Genomic DNA, 21,135 nt, shown 5'->3' on the forward strand with positions numbered 1-21,135 from the left:
GGTGGAGTTTCTCTCCTTTCAGTCTAGTCCTAGCAATGCTGATTGATGAGCTCTTTGGGCAAATCCCAGAACTCTGTGCTGCAGGATGAAAAAGAGACAGAAAGTGGAGCCTTCCCTTCCAGAAGGACAGTCTTGGGGTTGGGGGAAACAAACACACAACAGCTTATAATACAAGGCAGGAATAATCAAGCACCATACAGAAAGAAGCCAGGGAGGAAAGGAGGAACAGTCCTGTGAGATAAGGAAAGGCCTCAGAGAGGAAGTGCATTGATGGGCTTTGGAGGAAGAGTAGATTAGGACAACATGGGACAGGAGCTTCTCAGAGGTACAGAGCAGAGGAGCCCAAAACTAGGTCTTTGTTTTGGCTGGAGCAAAGGATCTACTAAGGAGAGCAATGATAATATGGTGAAATTCCAAAAGGCAACAGTACAATAACCCAGAGGTAATCAGGACCTTTTCTCTTGTCCCTCTGTGAACTAGAAGACAGAAGAAGAGCAATCCCCATTTTAAAATGCCATCAGGAAACCCTGTCTTATTAGGACAGTCCCAAAAACTGGCATGGTCACCAAACCTACTGGAGGTTTTATCACAATACGTAGTACATCTCCACCCACTGGTCCTGCCATCATCTGTTGCAGGGCCTGGCAAACAGCAAGCAGGTAATTTTCATGATGAGTCCATCTTGTGAAGCACAGCATAAAGCAAGCAGGTAGAAGAAATAGTCTGAAAAAGAGATTCATGGCAAAACAAATGTCCAAGATGACGGCAGCAGCATTCAGAGAAGGGAAGGATTTTAGGTCTGTGGAAGAGAGAAAGCTGAGCTGGCAAGAAATGAGAATAGGACAGGAAAGAGCAGGAAAGGGTGACTGAGGCAGGAGGGGCTCACAGAATGGTCTAGCATGTGAGTGAGAGGTGAAGGCAGACTGGGACAGTGCCTGTTAAGTGGAGCAGCAGGACCTTCCACTCCAAGCTTCCCACTGGGATGTTGGAGGGAAGGTGCACTTGGCTTTGCTGACTGGCTTGCCTGGCAGGGGCAGGGAGGAGAGAGGAAATTCTGTTAGAGAGATCCCTTCTTTACCTTTCCTTTCTTTCTCTTTAACAGTCACTTTAAAGCTCTAGACTATTTCAAGTTGAGTGTAGGAGTCATGGGGTTTTTCATGTTCCCTAGCATATCAGACAGGTAACCAAAATGCTCTACCCAAACTGGTCAACAGAGTTAGAAAATGTCTAACTCTTTAAGTCATAAAATCTATACTCTTAGTACTTTCTTTCTTTTCTTTTCTTTTCTTTTCTTTTTCTTTTTTTTTTTTTGTGTGTGTGTGTGTGTGGTAGTGGTGGTAATGTAATACTGGGAATTAAACCGAGAGCCTCATACATGCTAGGCAAGTGGTCTACCACTAAGCTATATCCCTAACCCTAACCTTAGCATTTATGATAAAGAAATCTGTATTCACAAATGAAAGCTAGTTGCAAACATCATCTCCTGTTAAAGAAGGAGTTGAGGGAAGCTGACCCTCAGGAGAAAGTGCAGCACAGAGCTTCTCAAGCAGGGATGTTGCTGCCATTCCCTCCCCAGTGCATGGCAGTGAGCCCAGGGCAGCCCTGCTTCAGATGCCCAGAGGGCCCTTTTCCAGATGGAGGTTCCTACCCATCACCCCCAGAGATTTGAGTCCTTAGATTTAGACAACATATGAATCTGAATTTTTAACATGCTCCCTGACTTAAAGGAATGAAGGCCTACAGGAAAGGTCTTTAGTCTGTATTATACCAAAGAAAAATTATGAAAGCATTTATTTATAGGAATGAGTAAAATAGATAAGGTCAGAGCCAGACAGCCTTCATCATATCCAGAAAAAGGTGCCACGCAACCTGTGGTTGTCCTGAAGTTACCCCTGCCATGTAGGAATCACGGAACCATGTCACTGGACCCTGAAGTGCAGGATTTCTTAAGAGAAGGACTTAGTGTTTAAAGTTTTCTTTTTGTTGACTTAACCTGTGAACAAGTACACACAGATATCAACATGGGATATAGATCCCAGCCAGGGAAGTATAAGAACCAATGCGAGCAGGTTTCTCCACTGTAGTACAGTGTGGTCTCCCAGAAGAGTCCACATACCCACAGTGCAGCCACACAATCTTCCTGGTCCACTCACCTAAGCCTCTACAAATGTGGCAACTTTTTTTTTTGCATGAATATCTTTCAGAATGTGCTGGAATGGAGTTTTTAGATACATTTCTCTCTTCCTGAGAAGAGGACACGGAAAATTAGTAAACTGCTGGCAGGATTCTGTGTGTCTTCTCAGCCCCTCCTCTGAAATTCGACCCAAGCTTATGAAAATACCTGAATTCAGAACCCTGACTACAAGATGCATGATTTTTTCTTTTCCTGAATTACTCCTGCTTCTCTGTTAAACTGGAAAAACTTAAGAGAGTGTACATTCTTTAAGTTTCCATCACTTGCACATTCAATTAGTAAGTGTAAAATCATTGCCAGAATAAATTATAATCTTATTAGATGCAGATGTGAGAAATATTTGAGAAAGCCAAGTTAAACATTTTATGTTCCTCTGCTATCAGAATGAATTTAGATTTCTGAAGGGTGTTAAGAATTAAGTATTGCATTTTAAATATTCTTATTAGACCTTATTTTTAGAGTAGTTTTTAAGTTTATAGCAAAATTATGCAGAAGGTGCAGAGATGTCCTATATTCCACCTGTCCTAACACACAAAGTACCCCTTTTCCCACCATCATCATCCCCCACCACTGTGCTACATTCATTACAATGAACGAACCCACATTGGCACATCTTTATCACCCGGAGTCCATAGTTTATGTCAGGGTTCACTCCTGCCATTTTACTTTCAATGGGTTTGGATAAATAAATAATGGCGTGTAGCCACCACCACAGTATCACAAGGGTAGTTTCACTGCCTCTGTGTCACATACACAGTGTTTTGTTTTGTTTTTTGAGACAGAGTCTCACTATGTAATTCAAGCTGGTCTTGAACTCCCCTGAGTGCTAGGATTACACATGTCCAGCTTTAACTTTTTCTTATGCACACCATTTCTTCTTGTAACAAAATTCACTGAAATAATTTACATCACTTCACTGAAGCATGGTAAGTTGTTGACTTAGCCCAGAGAGAGAACCAGAAACAAAAGACTTTTCTGCATAAGTTAATGAGATATCAGCTGGCAGTGTCCAGATTTTCATCTGATGTCTGTATTTGTCTCACTCTGGCACAGCATGTGCCATATGACAGGGGCATTTTCATCACACTTCTTCCAGTACTGCCAGCAGTCTACAACCTGACACATTAAGAGTCCTGTTGGCTCATGTCTTGAGATAACTCCAAGATAGGGGCCTTCATTCCCCCATCAACTCATATGACAGAGAACTTTCCCATATAAAATATAGCTCCATAGATGCACCTAAATTTAATACAACCCAAAACAGTTTTGTGGAAAAGCAAATTTAATAGCATTATCTGTAACAAATAATGACTTCCACACATATCCTTTTAATCAGATTAGCAAGCAAGCAGTAATATTATAGCACATAAGTTAAAACTGTAATATATAGGATTTTTAACATAGCCCTGATAAAAACATTCTACCTTTTATATGACCAAGAAAAAAACTTAGCCTTTCTGCCTCAGGAAGTCTTATTCCCTAGAGTTTCTATGACAACAGACACATCCCATGTCTGTGCTAATATGGCTACATGTGCCTACTGAACACATGAAATGTAGCTAATGTGACTAAGGAAACTGAATTTTTATTTTTATAATTTTAATTCACTTGCATTAAAATAAACATGTGGCTAGTGCCTGCTGTATCAGACTACTGTAGCCCTAAAGTATCTGTATCTAGGCAATGCAGTATAAGGCCAAAAACAACAGGTAAGGATTTGCCTTGTAACTGTGTTTGCTAAAGTATCAGGTAGTTTCCCATAAAAAATAGCCTCTCACCCTGCCAGGAAGGAAGGAAAGAAGGGAAGGAAGGAGAGAGAGAAAGCAAAGGAAAGGAAGAAAAGGGAAAGAGAACACTCCCTAATGAATTTTATGAGAATTAAGTTGATAGCCAAATCAAAGGCATTATAAGAAAATGACAGATCAACATTCCTCGTGAATACAAATGCAAAAATCCTTAGTAAAACGTTAATTCATCAAACCACACAACATAAGAAAAAGATAATACATCGTGGCCAAATGGGGTTATCCTAGGAATGCAAGGTTGGTTTTAACATTTAAAAACCAAAGAAGTTTACCATATTAATGTAACAAATTTTTAAAATGTGATCATCTTTTTAAATGCACAAAAAACATTTGATAAAATTTAAGCAATATTGTACAAATCTTGATTGCAAATCATCAGGAAAATAGAAATATGCCACTGTGTTCTCTGGTGCACTGTGGCCACCCCCACACTCGAGGGTGTACTTTTCTTCCTACTTTTATTTGGCCCAAACTCGCTTTGCAGAGCCTGTTTATTTCCCTACCTTTAATAAAACTTTGCTACCATAAAAAAGAAATAGAGAATTTCTTCAAGTTAAAAAATATCTAGGAAAAACATCATATTCAATTTTATTTTTCATTTTAATGAAGGTCTTTAGTCATGCAGCAAGGCAAGAAAAAGTTCCATAGATGAGGTCTCATAAAACAAATGGTATGATTATCTTTGAGTGCTTATTTTTTCCTTCACACTAGATTTAACCTTTATACTTAATACTATTTTATTAAATAATCAGATATTTTATGGGAAAGTGAATTAGTACATAAGCTATATATTGTAGCTAACAAATTATCACTTAACTGCAAATGAGGAAGACCATATTGTCTGAGAAGTTTGATTTGTGCTCAAATATACAAATAGTAAATTACATCCTTTTTTCAGAAGGCTGTGTACACTCAGAGATTCCACATGAGAATTTTTTGTTTTATCCTAATAATGGTATTCATTCCAGCAGACCATTAAAGAAGTATACTAGAAGAAACTTGTTCACCTACTTTGAGTGCAGTCAAAAGTGACAGCATTTAGTGTCAGATACGATGCACTTTTACTTCTTGTTGATTCTTTATGTGACCTCAGACTCCCTTCACTAAAGTGGCCAGCCACATTAACATATCTAAGCAGATATACAGGATGAAACTTATTTTCTCTCATTATAAGCGGGTCTTTTCACTTGAGGGGGAAAATAAGTATAATCTGGGATACACTCATCCATTCCGGCTGATCTATCTAATACTGGTGTGATTAGGTTTATCTTTTCTTTAAAATACTAAGATATTATATTAGTCGGCTTTCCCATCACTGGGACAATATACCCAACACAAAATAAAGAAGGAAAGATTTAATTTTGCTTACAGTTTTAGGGGATTCAATCCATGGTTGGCTGGCTTCAAGGCAGAAACAGCATGATGGAAGGGCACAGTAGAGGAAACCTGCTTACTTTGTGGCAGCCAGGAACCGGAGAGAGAAGGGAGGAGCTAGGGAGATACACCCTCCAAAGGCACACTCCCAGTGACGCACCTCTTCTGACCAGGTCACACCTCCTGATACCACATTTACCTACGAGCTCATCACTGGATTAATCCACTGATGAGTATAGGGCCCCTATAATCCAATCATATTCCAACAGCTCTACCTCTGAACACCTGAGACTTCTGAGAGATATTCCAAATCAAAACCATAACAAAATTTAATTTAAAGACAGATTTTGATGTAAACTTTGCTTTACAAATTCCATCTATCAATTGAGAGAGGGTCCTTTAAAGTTGACTATGTATGAAATAGCTTGACTTCTGAAGGAAATCCTTAATTTGGAGAAATACAGGTCTTTGCAGGCTTTGGATCCTTGTCATTCTGAGCTCTATGCAGCACCCTGAAGTGCTAACTGCAAAGGTTGCAGGACAGTTGAGTTTTAAGGTAGGGTTGGAGGATTATGGAATCCACAGATGGTTTAAGGTCCACAGTGAGAAACACTTGTGTTCTCTGAAACACTGTCATTAGACAATGAGACCAACATCACTAGAGCAGGGAGGGTTTAAAAGGATAAGCCTCTCTGAGATAAACCTTGCAAAGCAAGTACTGGACTTGGACAGTCATTGTTACCTGCTGTGGAGTCATCTCTAATCCCATGGGTACTATGAGCCAGAGGCCTCTGAAGCTAGCTGTTTCTAGGAACTTCCTACTTCCCCTAATCTTTCCCCTTTTGCTGTCTTCAGGGGGAGCTAACCATGACTAGCGACATGGAAAATTTACAGAACGCCCTGTACCTCAACACAGTGCCAGAGCCCTGGGCCAGGCGAGCCTATCCTTCTACAGCAGGCCTGGCAGCCTGGTTTCTGGACCTCCTCAACCGTATCAAGGAGTTGGAGGCTTGGACGGGTGACTTTGCAATGCCCTCCACTGTGTGGCTGACAGGCTTCTTCAATCCCCAGTCTTTCCTGACTGCCATCATGCAGTCTATGGCCCGCAAGAATGAATGGCCACTGGACCAGATGGCCCTACAATGTGATGTGACAAAGAAGAACAAAGAGGAGCTCAGGAGCCCTCCTCGGGAAGGAGCCTACGTCCATGGCCTCTTCATGGAAGGTGCCCGCTGGGATACACAGGTAAACCCAGGGATGAACCAAAGTGTAACCTGCGGTGGGCTGACTAAATAAAACTGCCTTCTATAACATGTGACTCCTAAAAGGGATGCTCCTGAATCATTTAACCTAAACGTTTTTTCCTGAAGCCCATATTACCCAGTCACCAATAGCGCAAAGAGCACAGGCTTTGAGGGAGGAGAATAGACTGGTTAAAATAGTCTGGGCTCTGGAACCAGACTGACTGGACCTCACCATCAAATGTTAATGTGATCTTGGGTTCAGTTTTACCCTCAAGGTCTGTCTATTCATTGGGAAAAGCAAATGAGTTACTACGTAAAACATTTGAATGGTGCCTGGCACACAGACAGTGCTCAAAAAGTGTTGGACTCAGCTCTCCCTGCTGCTGTGTGACCCAGGGATATTATTTTACTAGCCTGATCCATTTTCAAGAGTTCTAGGTAGATGGGAAATTCTTCTGCCTTTTAAAGTCTTTCCACCTTAGCAATAAAAAGCTATTCGATGTCATTTAAATTGCTATTCTGAAAGAATTTCTCACTAAAAGCTAAGAAAAATTTGAGTCAGATTGGAGAAGATGTTTAGTCACAGGTAGGAAACTGGCAAATAAGCACAGATGGCTGGGGTAATGAAATGAGCAGGATGATGGGCCAGGGATTTAGCTCAGTGGTTCCAACCCCTGCCTCGCAAGCTTGAGGTCCCGAGTTCAATCCCTAGTACAAAAAAAAAAAGAAAAAGAAATGAATGGGACGGATAACTCTAGAGTAAGTTTATGGCTATGATACACACATGATCTGAAAAGAATGCCTATCAAATATCCCACTTGGTGGATGACCCTAAACTAATCCTAGCAGATGATACTAAGCTAATCAGGCAACACAGAACTAGAAGATCCCAGGAGAGCATAAGAATAAGATACTGTATAGAGATGTAGCAGGTTCAGTAGTGTTGCCCCACCATTCAGGTCACCCAGAACCTCAGAATGAGGCCTCACTGAAGGATGGGAATGTAGCATAGTGGTAGGACCACCTTTAGAATGAGGCCTTATTTAGAAATGGGGTCTTTGCAGATTGTAACTGCTTATGATGAGATCCCAGTGAATTAACAGGACCCTAGATTCACTGGTTGGTGCCTTGTAAGAAGTCCACGTGAAGATGGAAACAGAGATTGGAGTGATGCTTCTACAAGTCAAAGAATGCAAGATTTTTTTCAGCAAGCACCAGAAGCCTAGAGAGAGGTATGAGATGATTTTGCCTTCAGAGTCTCCAGAGGACCAATCCTCCCAACATTTTGACTTAGAACTTTTGCCTCCAGAGCTGTAAGAGAAGTTTCTTTCATTAAGGCAACAGGTTTGTGGCAGTTTGTTACACCAGTGCAATAGGACCATGTTCAAACAGCTTAACTGCGAGAAGGAAGTTGATTTTCCTCTCTACCTGAATGCCTTCACAAAAGTCGGTCACTGAAGATCACATATATATTGTATTAGGACTGTATAGAGGGCCTAGGATCTCCCAAAACACCGAAATGACTCAAGTATAAAAAAAGAAAGCACAGGGCCAGGGATTTAGCTCAGTGGTTTTGCCTCCTGCTGTGCAAGCGCAAGGACCCGAGTTCGATCCCTGGTACCAAAAAAAAAAAAAAAAGAAAGCACAGAAGATCAGAAGCTGTATACAACCCAAAGTTGAGAAGTATAATACTGAAATTAAAATTCATAGAGATTCAATAACAGATTTGAGTAGGCAGAAAAATCAGCAAACTTGAAAATAGGTCTTGAGGTTATTCAGTCTAAGAAACAGGAGGAAAAAAAGAATGAAAAAACAGTTCCAGAGACCTGTGGGGCACAATAAAGAATATCAACAAATGTAGAGTTTCATAAGGAGAGGTGAGACAAAGAGCCAGAAAGAACCTCTGAAAAAATAATGGAAGCTTGTACAAGCCTGTAATCCCAGCATTAGGAGGAATATGAGTTTGAGGCCAATCTAGGCTACACAGCAAGTTCTGGGACATGTGGACTACACAGAAAGATCATATCCTGAAAAAGGAGGAAGGAAGGAAAACAAAAAGGAAAGAATGATTGTGAAACTTTCTAAATTTGAAGAGAAACATAAATCTACAAAACCCTAGCAGTCCAATGAAACCCAAATAGAATAAATACAGAGATCCAATCTAGACACACTATAATCAATTTGTTGAAAAATAAAGAATCTTGAAAGCACAAAAGAAACACATCACTTAAAAGATATCCTCCTCAAGGAAATTAAGAGCTGACTTCTCATCAGAAACCATGAAGCCCAGAAAGCTTGGGATGACACAGCCAAGAGTTGAAAGAAAAAACTTTCATTCAGATATTCTATATCCACCAAATCAGTCTTTCAAAAGCAAAGAAATGGCACATCCCCAGAGGAAGGGGAGAGGGGAAGAGAGAGAGGGAGAAAGATGGAGACAGAGAGGAAGAAGGAAAGGGAGAGAAGAGAGAGGGTGGAGAGGATATGAGAAAGAGAGAGGAGATAAAATATGAATACAGTGGACCCTTAAGTTATGACTGGCCTGATGTATGAACAACTTGGGTTAATTAGGCTAATGGAAGATTCATCTGCCTCTTGTTATCTATAGCATGTACACAAGTAAACATCCAGATCTCAGCTGAATTGACTTACAACCAACTTGAGTTACAACCAGACCTTGGGAACCAATCTAGTTTGTAAGTCAAGGGTCCACTGTATATGAATGGGAATTTGTCACTAGCAGAAAATAATACATGAGGTACCTCAGAGTGAAGCAAAAAAGAAAGGAGACAGTAATAGAAGTTCACACAAAAAAATAAAGTATCAGTAAAGGTATACATATGCAAATATTAATGACAGTACAAATGCCCTTTTGTTTGCAACCAGCATTATTCTCCTACCTGATTTAAAGGACACCTTATACACCTTATACAGGCAATAATTATAAATCAGTGTTGATAAGCATAAAATGCATTAAGACGCAATCTGAATGATAAAAAGAACACAAAGAGGAGAGGGAATGAAGCTATACAGGAGTTAAGATTTTTGTATATTATTGAAATTAAGTTGCAATTAATCTGAAATAGACTGTTATATATTGAAATGTTAATAGTAATGTCGAGGCAACCATTTAAAAAATAATTTTTAAAAATAATAAACAAGGAGGCTGGGGATTTAGCTCAGTGGTTCTGCTGCCTGCCTCTCAAGTGCAAGGTCCTGAGTTCAATATCTGGTACCAAAAAAAAAAATAATAATAATAATAATAATAATAAACAAGGGAATTAAAAATGGTACACTAAATCTATTAAAACAAAAGAATATTAATGGAAGAATTAAGGAACAAAAAAGTACCAAAGTAGCAGGCATAAATCCTACTTACATTAAATATAAATGGACTAAATACCACAACAAAAAGCAGTTGATAGAGAGGAAGGAGTTTCCAGGCTGCCGTTCCACCACTCCCAGCACAGAGGACCTCCCCACATCATCCCCCCACTGAAATGAGAAGACATGCAAACAAGTCTCAAAAACAGACTTCCAGATAACCTAGAGCAACCTGAAAGGGAAATGAGATGGAACACTCTGATACTCAACCACCTGGACTCCCTGAACTAGCAACAAAAGAGGATCTGGGAAAAATGAAATCAGAAATAATTTCTCAGATAACAGCAGAGACTATGCTTGTAGTGCAAGACATGATTAATAAATCTAGAGAGGAGCTGAGGAACATGATGGAATCCCAACAGAGGAAACAAATGGAATCCATAAAACAGATGCAAACAGATTTCCAGGAGATTAAAAACTCCACTGAAAGTCTACACAGCAGAATGAGCCAATGTGAGGACAGAATTTGAGATATAGAAGATAAGATTCCAATTAGTGACCAGGAAAAGAAAAACTGATTGAAAATAGTAAGGGACCATGAGAAATCAATACAACAGCTGCTAGACAATGCAAAGAAGAATAACATAAGACTGATTGGAGTCAACAAAGAAACAAGAGAGAGTGCAGATGACATTAAAAAAAAAATGTTCGCAGAACTAATGGCAGAAAAATTCATAAGCAGGGGGAAAGAACTTGACATACAGATAAGGGAGGCATATAGGACTCCAACTAGCCTAGATTAAAAAAAAAAATGTACACATAGGCATATAATTGTTAAGATTCCAGAAACCCAACAGAAGAACAAAGTTCTACAAGCAGTTAGAGAAAAGAAACAAATCACATACAAAGGAAAGCCCATCAGAATCAAAGCAGACTTCTCAACACAAACCCTCAAGGCAAGAAGAGCTTGGGGTGACGTATTCCAAGCCCTAAAGGAAAACAGCCTCCAAACAAGATAGATCTACCCTGCAAAACTATCTTTCAAAATGGATGTACAAATAAGATACTTTCATGACAAAGAGCACCTTAGGAACTTCATGAATACCAAACCAGCACTCCACAGAATTTTAGATAACATCCTAGGAAAAGACAATGAGGATCACAACCCCAGGAAGCAAAGCAGAATGAACCCATCTGGCACGATAATAAATTAAATGCAAAGGGGGAGAATCCAAAAAAGGAAAAAGTCATGACAAGGAAAAGTCACTACGTATCAGTTATAACCATCAATGTTAATGGTCTCAATTCATCAATCAAAACAAATAGACTGGGATAATGGGTCAACAAGCAAAATCCAACAATATTCTACATGCAACAAACACACTTAATTCAAAAAGAAACTCATAGACTGAAAGATAAAGGGTGGAAAACAATACTCCATGCGACAGGAACCCAAAAAAAAGCAGGAGTAGCTATCCTCTTTGCAGATCAAGTGGATTGCAAACCAACACTGATTAAGAGAGACAAAAAAGGACACTACATACTTGTAAAGGGAACAATCCAACAGGAAGAGATGACAATCATAAATACATATGCAACAAACACTAGTGTGCTAACTATATATATATATAAATACTAACGGACATGAAAAGTCATATATGCACTAATACAGTAGTAGTGGGGGGCCTCAATACCCCACTGTCACAAATAGATAGATCAACTCGACAAAAAATAAGCAACAAAATACTAGAACTTAATCAAACTCTTGAACAAATACCTTTAACAGATGTTTACAGAGTGTTCCACCCCATAAAATCAGAATACACATTCTTTTCAGCTGCACACAGGTTGTTCTCCAAAATAGACCATGTACTCGCTCATAGAACATGTTTAAGTAAGTGCAAAGGAATTGAAGTTATCCCCTGTATATTATCAGACCATAGTGCGAAGAAATTGGAGATCAATAGCAAAAGAAACCACAAGAATTTCATAAATGCATGGAAATTGAACAACACACTTCTGAATAACCAATGGGGCACAGAGGAAATTAAAGAAGAAATCAGACAGTTCCTTCAATTCAATGACAATGACAATACAACATATTGGAATCTATGGAACACAATGAAAGCAGTCTTACGAGGGAAATTCATAGCAGTGAATACTCATATTAGGAAGACAGAGCGTGCCCAATTAAACAACCTGATACTGAACCTCAAGCTTCTAGAAAAAGAAGAGCCGGACAACCCCAAAGCACATACAAGGGAGGAAATTATAAAGATCAGAGCAGAAATCAATGCAATGGAGGCTAAGAGAATGATACAAAAAATTAATGAGGCAAAGAGTTGGTTCTTGGAAAGAAGAAACAAAATTGACAAACCCTTAGCCAACCTTATCAGAAAAAGGAAAGAAAAGGCCCAAATCCATGCAATTAGGAATGAAAAGGATGAAATTACAACAACAACTGACCCAGCAGAAATCCAGAGGATCATCAATACCTACTTTGAAAACCTATACACCAATAAGATGCAAAACACAGAAGAAATGGACAGATTCCTAGATACATATGAATTACCAAACCTGAAGGAAGAAGACCTAAAAATTCTAAACAACCCATTATCAATCAATGAAATTAAAAACGTAATTAAAAACTTGCCAAGTAAGACAAGCCCCGGTTCTGACGGCTTCACTGCTGAATTCTAAAAGATATTTAGAGAGGAACTACTGCCACTCCTGTTTAAACTCTTCAATGAAATTGAAAGGGAGGCAATACTCCCGAATTCATTCCTGGAAGCAAGCATCACTTTGATCCCCAAAGCAGAGAAAGACCCAACTGAAAAAGAGAACTATAAGCCAATCTCACTAATGAAGATAGATGCAAAAATCCTTAATAAGATACTGGCAAATAGAATGCAGAAGAACATCAAGAAGATCATACACCCTGACGAAGTGGAATTCATCCCAGGGATGCAAGGATTGTTCAACATATGCAAATCAATCGATGTAATATACTATATCAATAAAGCCAAGGACAAAAACCATATGATTATCTCCATAGATGCAGAAAAAGCATCTGACAAAATCCAACATGCATTTATGACAAAAGCCCTACAATAAATTGGAATAGATGGTCTCTACCTCAATCTGATAAAAGCCATCTATGAAAAACCAACAGCTAATATCATACTAAATGGTCAAAAGCTGAAATCCTTCACACTAAAATCAGGAACAAGACAAGGATGTCCACTATCACCACTCTTATTCAATACAGTTTTGTAAACATTAGCCACAGAAATTAGACAAGAAAGAAATAAAAGGAATAAAGATAGGAAATAAAGAAGTCAAATTGTCATTATTTGCAGATGACGTGATACTCTATATAGAAGAACCCAAGAATGCCACCAAAAGTCTTCTAGACTTGATAACCAATTCAGTAGAGTAGCTGGATACAAGGTCAACACACAAAAATCAATACCTTTCCTCTATATGAACAACAGACTCACTGAGACAGAAATAGGGCAAACACTTCCTTTTACAATAGCATCCAAAACCTGAAATACCTAGGAATCAACCTAACAAAAGAAATCAAAGACCTCTACTCTGAAAACTATAGCACTTTGAAAAGAGAGATTGAAGGTGACATCAGAAAATGGAAAGACATCCCTTGCTCCTGGGTAGGAAGAATCAACATAGTGAAAATGGCCATACTTCCAAAACTGCTATATAAATTCAATGCAATGCCAATTGAAATCCCAGCAGCATACTTCAAGGACCTTGAGAAAACAATCCAAAAATTCACTTGGAACAACAAGAGACCCAGAATAGCAAAACAAATTCTAGGTAATAGAGACATGCCAGGGGGTTTCACAACCCCCAACTGGAAACTATACTACAAAACTACTGTGATAAAAACAGCATGGTACTGGCAAAGAAAAAGACCTGAGGACCAGTGGAACCGATTAGAAGATGCCGAAACAACTCCAGACACACTCAGCTATCTCATCTTCAATGAAGAAGCCAAACACCCTCACTGGAGGAAAGATAGACTCTTTAATAAATGGTGCTGGAAAAATTGGGTTTCAACTTGCCAAAAACTAAAACTAGATCTATATCTCTCACCATGCACTAAACTAAAATCAAAGTGGATTCAAGATCTAAATATTAAAATAGAAACACTGAATCAACTGGAAGAGAGGTTAGGTAGAACTCTTGAAGACTTTAGTGTAGGAAAAGATTTTATGAACAAAACCTCAGTTGCCCGTGAACTAGCACAAACAATCAACAAGTGGGATCTCTTCTTATTAAAAAGCTTCTGCACAGCAAGAGAAACCACCAGCAGTGTGAAGAGACAACCCACAACGTGGGGAAAAATCTTCACCTACTGTTCCTCACACAAAGGTCTACTATCTCGAATCTATAAAGCACTTTAAAAAAATCAGACCTCCCAAATTTAAAGACCCAATCCAAAAATGGGCATCTGAAATGAACAGACATTTCTCAAAGAAGTAGAAATAGCAGACAAAACATACGAAAAATGTTCAACATCACTGGTCATTCGAGAGATGCAAATGAAAACAATGCTGAGATTCCACCTCACCCCAGAAAGAATGGCTGCTATCAAGAAATCAACCAATAACCAATGCTGGCGGGACTGTGGGGAAAGAGGAACCCTGCTCCACTGCTGGTGGGAGTGTAGACTGGTGCAACCACTGTGAAAATCAGTATGGAGATACCTCAAAGAACTAGGACTGGCAGTCCCATTTGACCTAGCTATTCTCCTCCTGGGTATCTTCCCCAAAGAATTAAAAGAATCATACCACAGTGATGTATGTGCACTCATGTTCATAGCAGCACAATTTGGAATAGCTAAAACTTGGAAGCAGCCCAAATGCCCATTAACTGGAGACTAGATAAAGAAAATTTTTTTTATAAAATGGAGTACTACTCAACCATAAAAAATGAGAAATTACTCAGTGGTTTCACTGCCTGCTGCGCAAGCGCAAGGTCCCAAGTTCAATCCCCGGTACCAAAAAAAAAAAAAAGAGAGAGAGAAATTAGAGACATTTATAGCTAAATGGATGCATATGGAGGCAATACTCTTAAGAGAAACAAATAGGACTCACATGTGTAAATACTGAAGTTTCTCTAATGTGAGAAACTGAAAGTGTAAATAAGGACTAAAAGGTATAATAGATAATGTGAAATAGGAAGAAAAGGGGCAAAGGGAAAGGGGAAGTGGGAGGGCTAGGGGAAAGGAAAGAAGGGACTGGAATTAATACGAGAAAATGAAAAAATGGAAACAAAGTCTTTGTAAATAGGGAGGGATGGAGGGGCTGAAGGGAGGGCAGGGGGAAAAATAAGAACCAAGAGAGATTATGCAAAGGTGCAAATTTCCAATAATGGATGTCATTATATTGTATACCTAATATGTACCAATAAAATAAAATTTTTTTAAAAAGCAGTTGATAGAATTTTAAAAACAAAAACCCACCCTGATCCACCTGTATGCTGTCTACAAGAGACATGTTTTAGATTCAAAGACAAAACAGACTAAGTAAACAGATGCGAAAAGATGTATCAACTAAGAAGTACCCAAAAGAGCTAAGGGACTATACTATTATCACACACAATAGATTTTATAAGACCAACACTGTTTCTGGAGAAAAGACAGAAGAGAGAGATATTATAGAAACAAAGTAGGTCATTTTATAATGATAAAAAAGGTCAAGCCATCAAGATGATGTTTATATAAACATATAAACTTAATAAGAGTCCCAAAATTCACGAACAAAAACAGAATTGAAGGAAGAAATATATAATGATGGCTTGGTTCACAAACACTTCTGTGTGTGAACACTTCAGTTCGGGGACATAAATGTTCGCAAAATTTTGCTTTCGTTCACAAACTCCGCAATGGATGATGTTGAACCTTATGGGGAAATCTGATGTTTCATGATCAGAATCGTGGAAAGAATTAAGTTTATGAACCGAGGTACCACTGTACTACTGAACCACAACAGGCACTATCAATACCCTGTGCTAATGGTGAAGGCCAGCGGCTACAGTTTCTTTTGTGGTGATGAAAATAATCTAGAATTAGACAGTCATTAGACATGTCTGCACTTCATGGAAGTACTATAAACCACTGAATTACACACTTTAATATGATTGGCTTTATGGTATGTGAAAAAGTTCTGCCCCTGATCCTTCTCATTGCAAACAATTTTGGGGGACAAGGGTGTCTCCAGTAATTTAGTTGTTACTCACTATGCCTTATATCAGCCTCTAGGCTAACCAAGAAGGAGTATCTTTCCTTCTAAATAAATTTTTTTTTTTGGTACCGGGGATGGAACTCGGGACCTTGCGCTTGCAAAGCAGGTGGCGGAACCACTGAGCTAAATCCTCGGCCCTCTAAATGAATTGTATAAAAATAAACCAAACTGTTCATAAGGGGCTTGGAGTCACATGAACAGAAGAAATTTAAATTTGTGAATCACTCTGAATCAGTTTTTCCCAAAGTATGTTACATATTAACACTAGCACCACGTGAAATGAACAGGTTACAAAGGAAAAGGTCATGTGGTCAACTAAACTTGGGAAATACCAGGTTAAATACAGTTTTATTATTTTCTTTACTGCTAAGACTTCTCTGCATCTTCAGTGTGCTAGTATATTCTGTAAAGCTTCAAGTCCAGAGTATGGAAAGCACCGTTTTCTAAATTAATTTGAGCAAGGGACTCCCTTATTTCTGAGAACATTTCTCAGAACCAGTAGGAAACTCTAGTCAACTGGACACTGGCCCTCGACAGTTCTTATTGAGACATCTCAGAAAATCTTAAGGAGGCCTTATCTGGAAAGCTACAAAACGATCAGGTCTTTATTACATGATTAAAGATAGACTGTAAGCTAGGTGTGGTGGTGCATGACTGTATCCCAGCACTGAGCAGGGCTGACACTGGAGGATCACAAGTGTGAAGTCTACCTGGGCAACTTAGTGAAACCCTGTCTCAAAATTTTAAAAAATGGGTGAGGCCCAGAAAGAATGGCTGCTATCAAGAAATCAACAAATAACAAATGCTAGCAGGGTTGTGGGGAAAAAGGAACCCTTCTCCATTGTTGGTGGGAGTGCAGACTGGTGCAACCACTGTGGAAATCCATATGGAGATACCTCAAACAACTAGGACTAGAGGTCCCATTTGACCCAGCTATTCCCCTACTGGGTATCTTCCCCAAAGAATTAAAAGAATCATACCACAGTGATATATGGACCCATGTTCATAGTGGCACAGTTTGTAATAGCTAAAGCTTGGAAGCAGCCCAAGTGCCCATCAACTGGAAACTGGACAAAGAAAATGTGGTTTTTTTATAAAATGGAGTACTACTCAGCCATAAAGAACGAAAAACTAGAGTCATTTATAGCTAAATGGATGCATATCGAGGCCATACTCTTAAGTGAAATAAATAGGACACACATGTGTAAATACCGAAGTTTCACTAGTGAGAAACTGATAGTGTAAACAAGGGTTAAAATGATGAAAATGAATAATTGATAATTTGAAATAGGAAAAAAGGTCCAAAGACGAAGGAGTGAAAGGAGGGGAAGGGGAAAGGAAAAGAGGGAAAGGAAAAACTATGAGAAAAGAAAAGAAAAATGGAAATGAAATCTATGTAAATAGGGAAGGATGGAGCGGGTGAAGGGTGCACAGGTAATGAGGGAAAAACAAAAAAGAACCAGGGCTAGGGATTTAGCTCAGTGGTGCCACCGGCTGCCTTGCAAGCACAAGGACCCAAGTTCGATCCCCGGTACCAAAAAAAACCTTACCTGGGCCAGGGATTTAGCTCAGTGGTTTCACCGCCTGCTGCACAAGCACAAGGACCCGAGTTCGATCCCCGGTACCAAAAAAAAAAAACCAAGATATATCATCTACAGGTATAAACACCCAATGATAAAAGTAAATGAATTGTATACCTAAAATGTACCAATCAAAGAACTTAAAAAAAAAAATGGATGAGGATGTAGCTCAGTGGTAGAGCTCCCCTGGATTCAATCCTCAGTACCACACACACACAAAAAAGTTAAAATGCTGTAGAGGTGGATAAGACTGTATGTGAAACTGAAAAGAAAAAGAAATGGAATATAACAAAAACCTTTGCTATCAGAATTGTGTCATCAGGGGCAGGCATTTAGCTCAGTGGTGCCACTGCCTGCCTCGCAAGCACAAGGTCCTGAGTTCGATCACTGGTATCAAAAAAAAAAACCTGTGTCTTCATGACATCTGCCAAATAGTTGCATTCAATATTCTTAGAAAATTCAATGAAAAAAATAAAACAAGGGGAAAATCAAGTTCCAAAGGGGTACTTGATAAATAAAAACTTTTGGAACTAAACATCAAGAAGCGATCAGGCCAGAGATTTACCTCAGTAGTTCAGGCGTCTGCCTTGCAAGCACAAGGTCCTGAGTTCGATCTCTGGTACCAAAAAAAAAAAAAAAAGAAGTGATTTAGGCTGGAAAGAAAAATGTCTTCTAAGTATGAGATGGCTTCCACTGTGAGTTATTGAAACTGCAAGGGAAGCAGGCAGAGAGGCAGCCAGGATATCCGTCTCACATCTCTTCTAACAGGAACAAGGCTGGCAGGCTGGGCTCTGGGTGACATCTAAGATAGCTCATCTCATGTTCTCGTCCTCAGGCTGGGATCATTACGGAGGCAAAGCTGAAGGATCTGACACCTCCCATGCCTGTGATGTTCATCAAGGCCATTCCTGCAGATAAACAGGATTGCCGCAATGTCTATTCTTGCCCTGTGTACAAGACTTGTCAGCGGGGACCCACCTACGTGTGGACTTTCAACTTGAAGACTAAGGAAAATCCATCCAAGTGGGTTCTAGCAGGAGTAGCCTTGCTTCTCCAGATTTAGCTTTCTGAAGAGCCACTGAGAAAACATGGAAGGAGGGTGAGCTAGAGATTCTCTGAAGACAGGTAGGAGGAGGAGTGACCACAAACACTTAGAAGGTAAGAAATGAGCACTCAACTTCTGTAGAACTCTGCCTGGAAACTGGTGCCCAAAGTGAGACTGAGCCCAGGAACTACTGGAAAAAAATTTTGTAGTACTAACCTTTCCTAATAAAGTGATTGATTATTCAACTGTGTCCTGGCCAGCTTTTCAGAGTTGCTGAGTCATAAGTGACCTTGAAAAGGCTAACAGAAACAAGCCACAAACACTTGAGCCTTGCCCTTATTACACAGCACATATCCTCAGTGGTCTAGCTCCCAGGTACTCCAAGTGACACTGGTATTGCCCATGAATCAGAATCTCCATCTTCACCAGCTTTCCTGGTGATCGGCCTGTACATTACCTGTACATTACAGTTTGGGAAGCATTATCCTAGATTAAGGGATCATCAAAATTTTTCTGTAAAGAGCCAGATAATAAATATTTGAGGTTTTGCTGGCCATATTGTCTCTTTCAACTCCTCTGTTCTGCCATGGCAGCCCAAAAGCAGTCCAGGTAATACATAAGTATGGCTATATTCCAATAAACTTTATTTACTATAACACATAATGGGTCGTGTCTTGCTGATCCCTGCTATAGAGGCTAAGGAAAGTACACATGTGGTACTTTCATTAATTCACAAATCTATTCTATGCATTTTTATCCGACCCCTATTTGCTAAGGACACAATTGTGAGCAAGTACCCTGTGTCTCTGTCATTCTTGAGACCATTAAGAGGTACCCAAGGAGAAATTCTTCCTCTAACACTTTTTAACCTAAACGTTTTTCATATTTTACTCTGCAGAACAAATGTTCACTAGAAACACAAAGAGTTCCAGTTATGCTGAGTTTTAGAGTGCTACATGGTGACTTGGTAAGAAGTCTGGGAAGGCTCAGTATTCCTTCTGGGATTATTATTCCCTTATAGCCTTGCAGAGACTTTTAAAAAAATTATTAATTGCTATTTAGAACAGTGGCTTTTAAACTACATCAGGTATCAGGGGCCCCTGGAGGGCTTGTTAAGACAAAAAATTGCTGAATCCCACCCTTCAGAATTTGTGATTCAGTAAGTTTAACAAAATGCCATTGCTGCTGCTCTGAAGCCACACACTGAGAACCCAATTTAAAACATCAAATCCCATCATCCTATAAATCTCTCCTACGCAGAATACAGAATGTAATACCAGTTCTTCCACGATTTTCCTGTTTTCTTCGTCACAGGTCCTGAATCTCAAGTGGAGCTTTTTTCTTTTTTTTTGGTACGGGGGATTAAACTGGGGACCTTGCGCTTGCGAGGCAGGCGGCAGAACCAGAGCTAAATCTCGGGCCAGTGGGGCTTTACTCCTCTTTACACTGTAAGAGAGTGAACAAATTCCTCGAGTCCATGAACTCCAACTTGAGTTTTGTCCCTCCTTTCCTATCAATTTTTCATTGTCTGAGAACATCTTGTAGTCTCCTGTTTTCAGAGAAATAGTTCTGCCTTTCTCATTAGTATCATCCTTCATGACACTCCCCAGAAAAATGTATTGAGACCAAGCAAGAAGACTAAGTGGTTGAAGACAGAACTCTTACTATATGAGAGCAGGGCACTTTAAGGCATATAACTTTGGAAGACACGGACCATTGGAGAGGTTAGATATGTATGTTAATAAACCTCTAGGCAGTATTAAAAAGTGGATCAACACTACTGATTTCTTGTAACACCTACAAGCAATATGAGATAATAAAGATTTAAAAGCACAGAGCACTTTGTGAAAAATGATAGCCCAACAAAGATGCCAAGAGAAAGAGGGGAAGCTTGAGGCACATTAAGTGGCAGGTAAGCTCAGGAAAGGGTTACCAAAGACAAAACCTACCCGAGAGAGTGTGTTCAGCAACAGCCACGTTCCCACAACCTGAGCACAGGTTAGCACTTTTCTATTATTCTTCTGCTACATTACAGACTTGTTAGGTTTACATGGGCTAATCTTGGAACTCAACAACCATTTACAGTCTTCTATGAAAAAAACTGGCTTTGGAACTACAGTTAACATGCAGCATCTGCTGCACAAGCTCAAGGACCTGAGTTCGATCCCCAGTACCAAAAAAAAAACAAACCCCAAGGTAAACCATATTGGGCCAGGGATTTAGCTCAGTGGTTTCACCGCCTGCCTCACAAGCACAAGGACCCGAATTCAATCCCTGGTACCAAAAACAAAAAAAACATG

At 39.5% G+C, this 21,135-nt stretch overlaps 1 protein-coding gene across 8 annotated transcripts in view; it reads left to right on the plus strand.

The window, feature by feature from the left end:
* The window catches only part of Dnah9 (dynein axonemal heavy chain 9), a 373,887-nt gene extending 354,807 nt beyond the window's left edge, over window positions 1-19,080 (plus strand). For all 8 annotated transcript variants that reach the window (XM_087192015.1, XM_004857554.3, XM_087192018.1 and 5 more), the window contains 2 exons: window positions 6,229-6,618; window positions 18,626-19,080. In XM_087192015.1, coding sequence (XP_087048141.1) covers window positions 6,229-6,618; window positions 18,626-18,853 — 618 coding nt within the window. In that variant the 3' untranslated portion in view covers window positions 18,854-19,080. The remainder of the gene's footprint in view (window positions 1-6,228; window positions 6,619-18,625) is intronic.
* Window positions 19,081-21,135: the final 2,055 nt, after the last annotated feature.

This window comes from Heterocephalus glaber, unplaced genomic scaffold, assembly GCF_053883595.1.
Source record: "Heterocephalus glaber isolate CG9 unplaced genomic scaffold, H.glaber_assembly_v1.0 deba00001564, whole genome shotgun sequence".
NCBI classification, from domain to species: Eukaryota; Metazoa; Chordata; class Mammalia; order Rodentia; family Bathyergidae; genus Heterocephalus; species Heterocephalus glaber.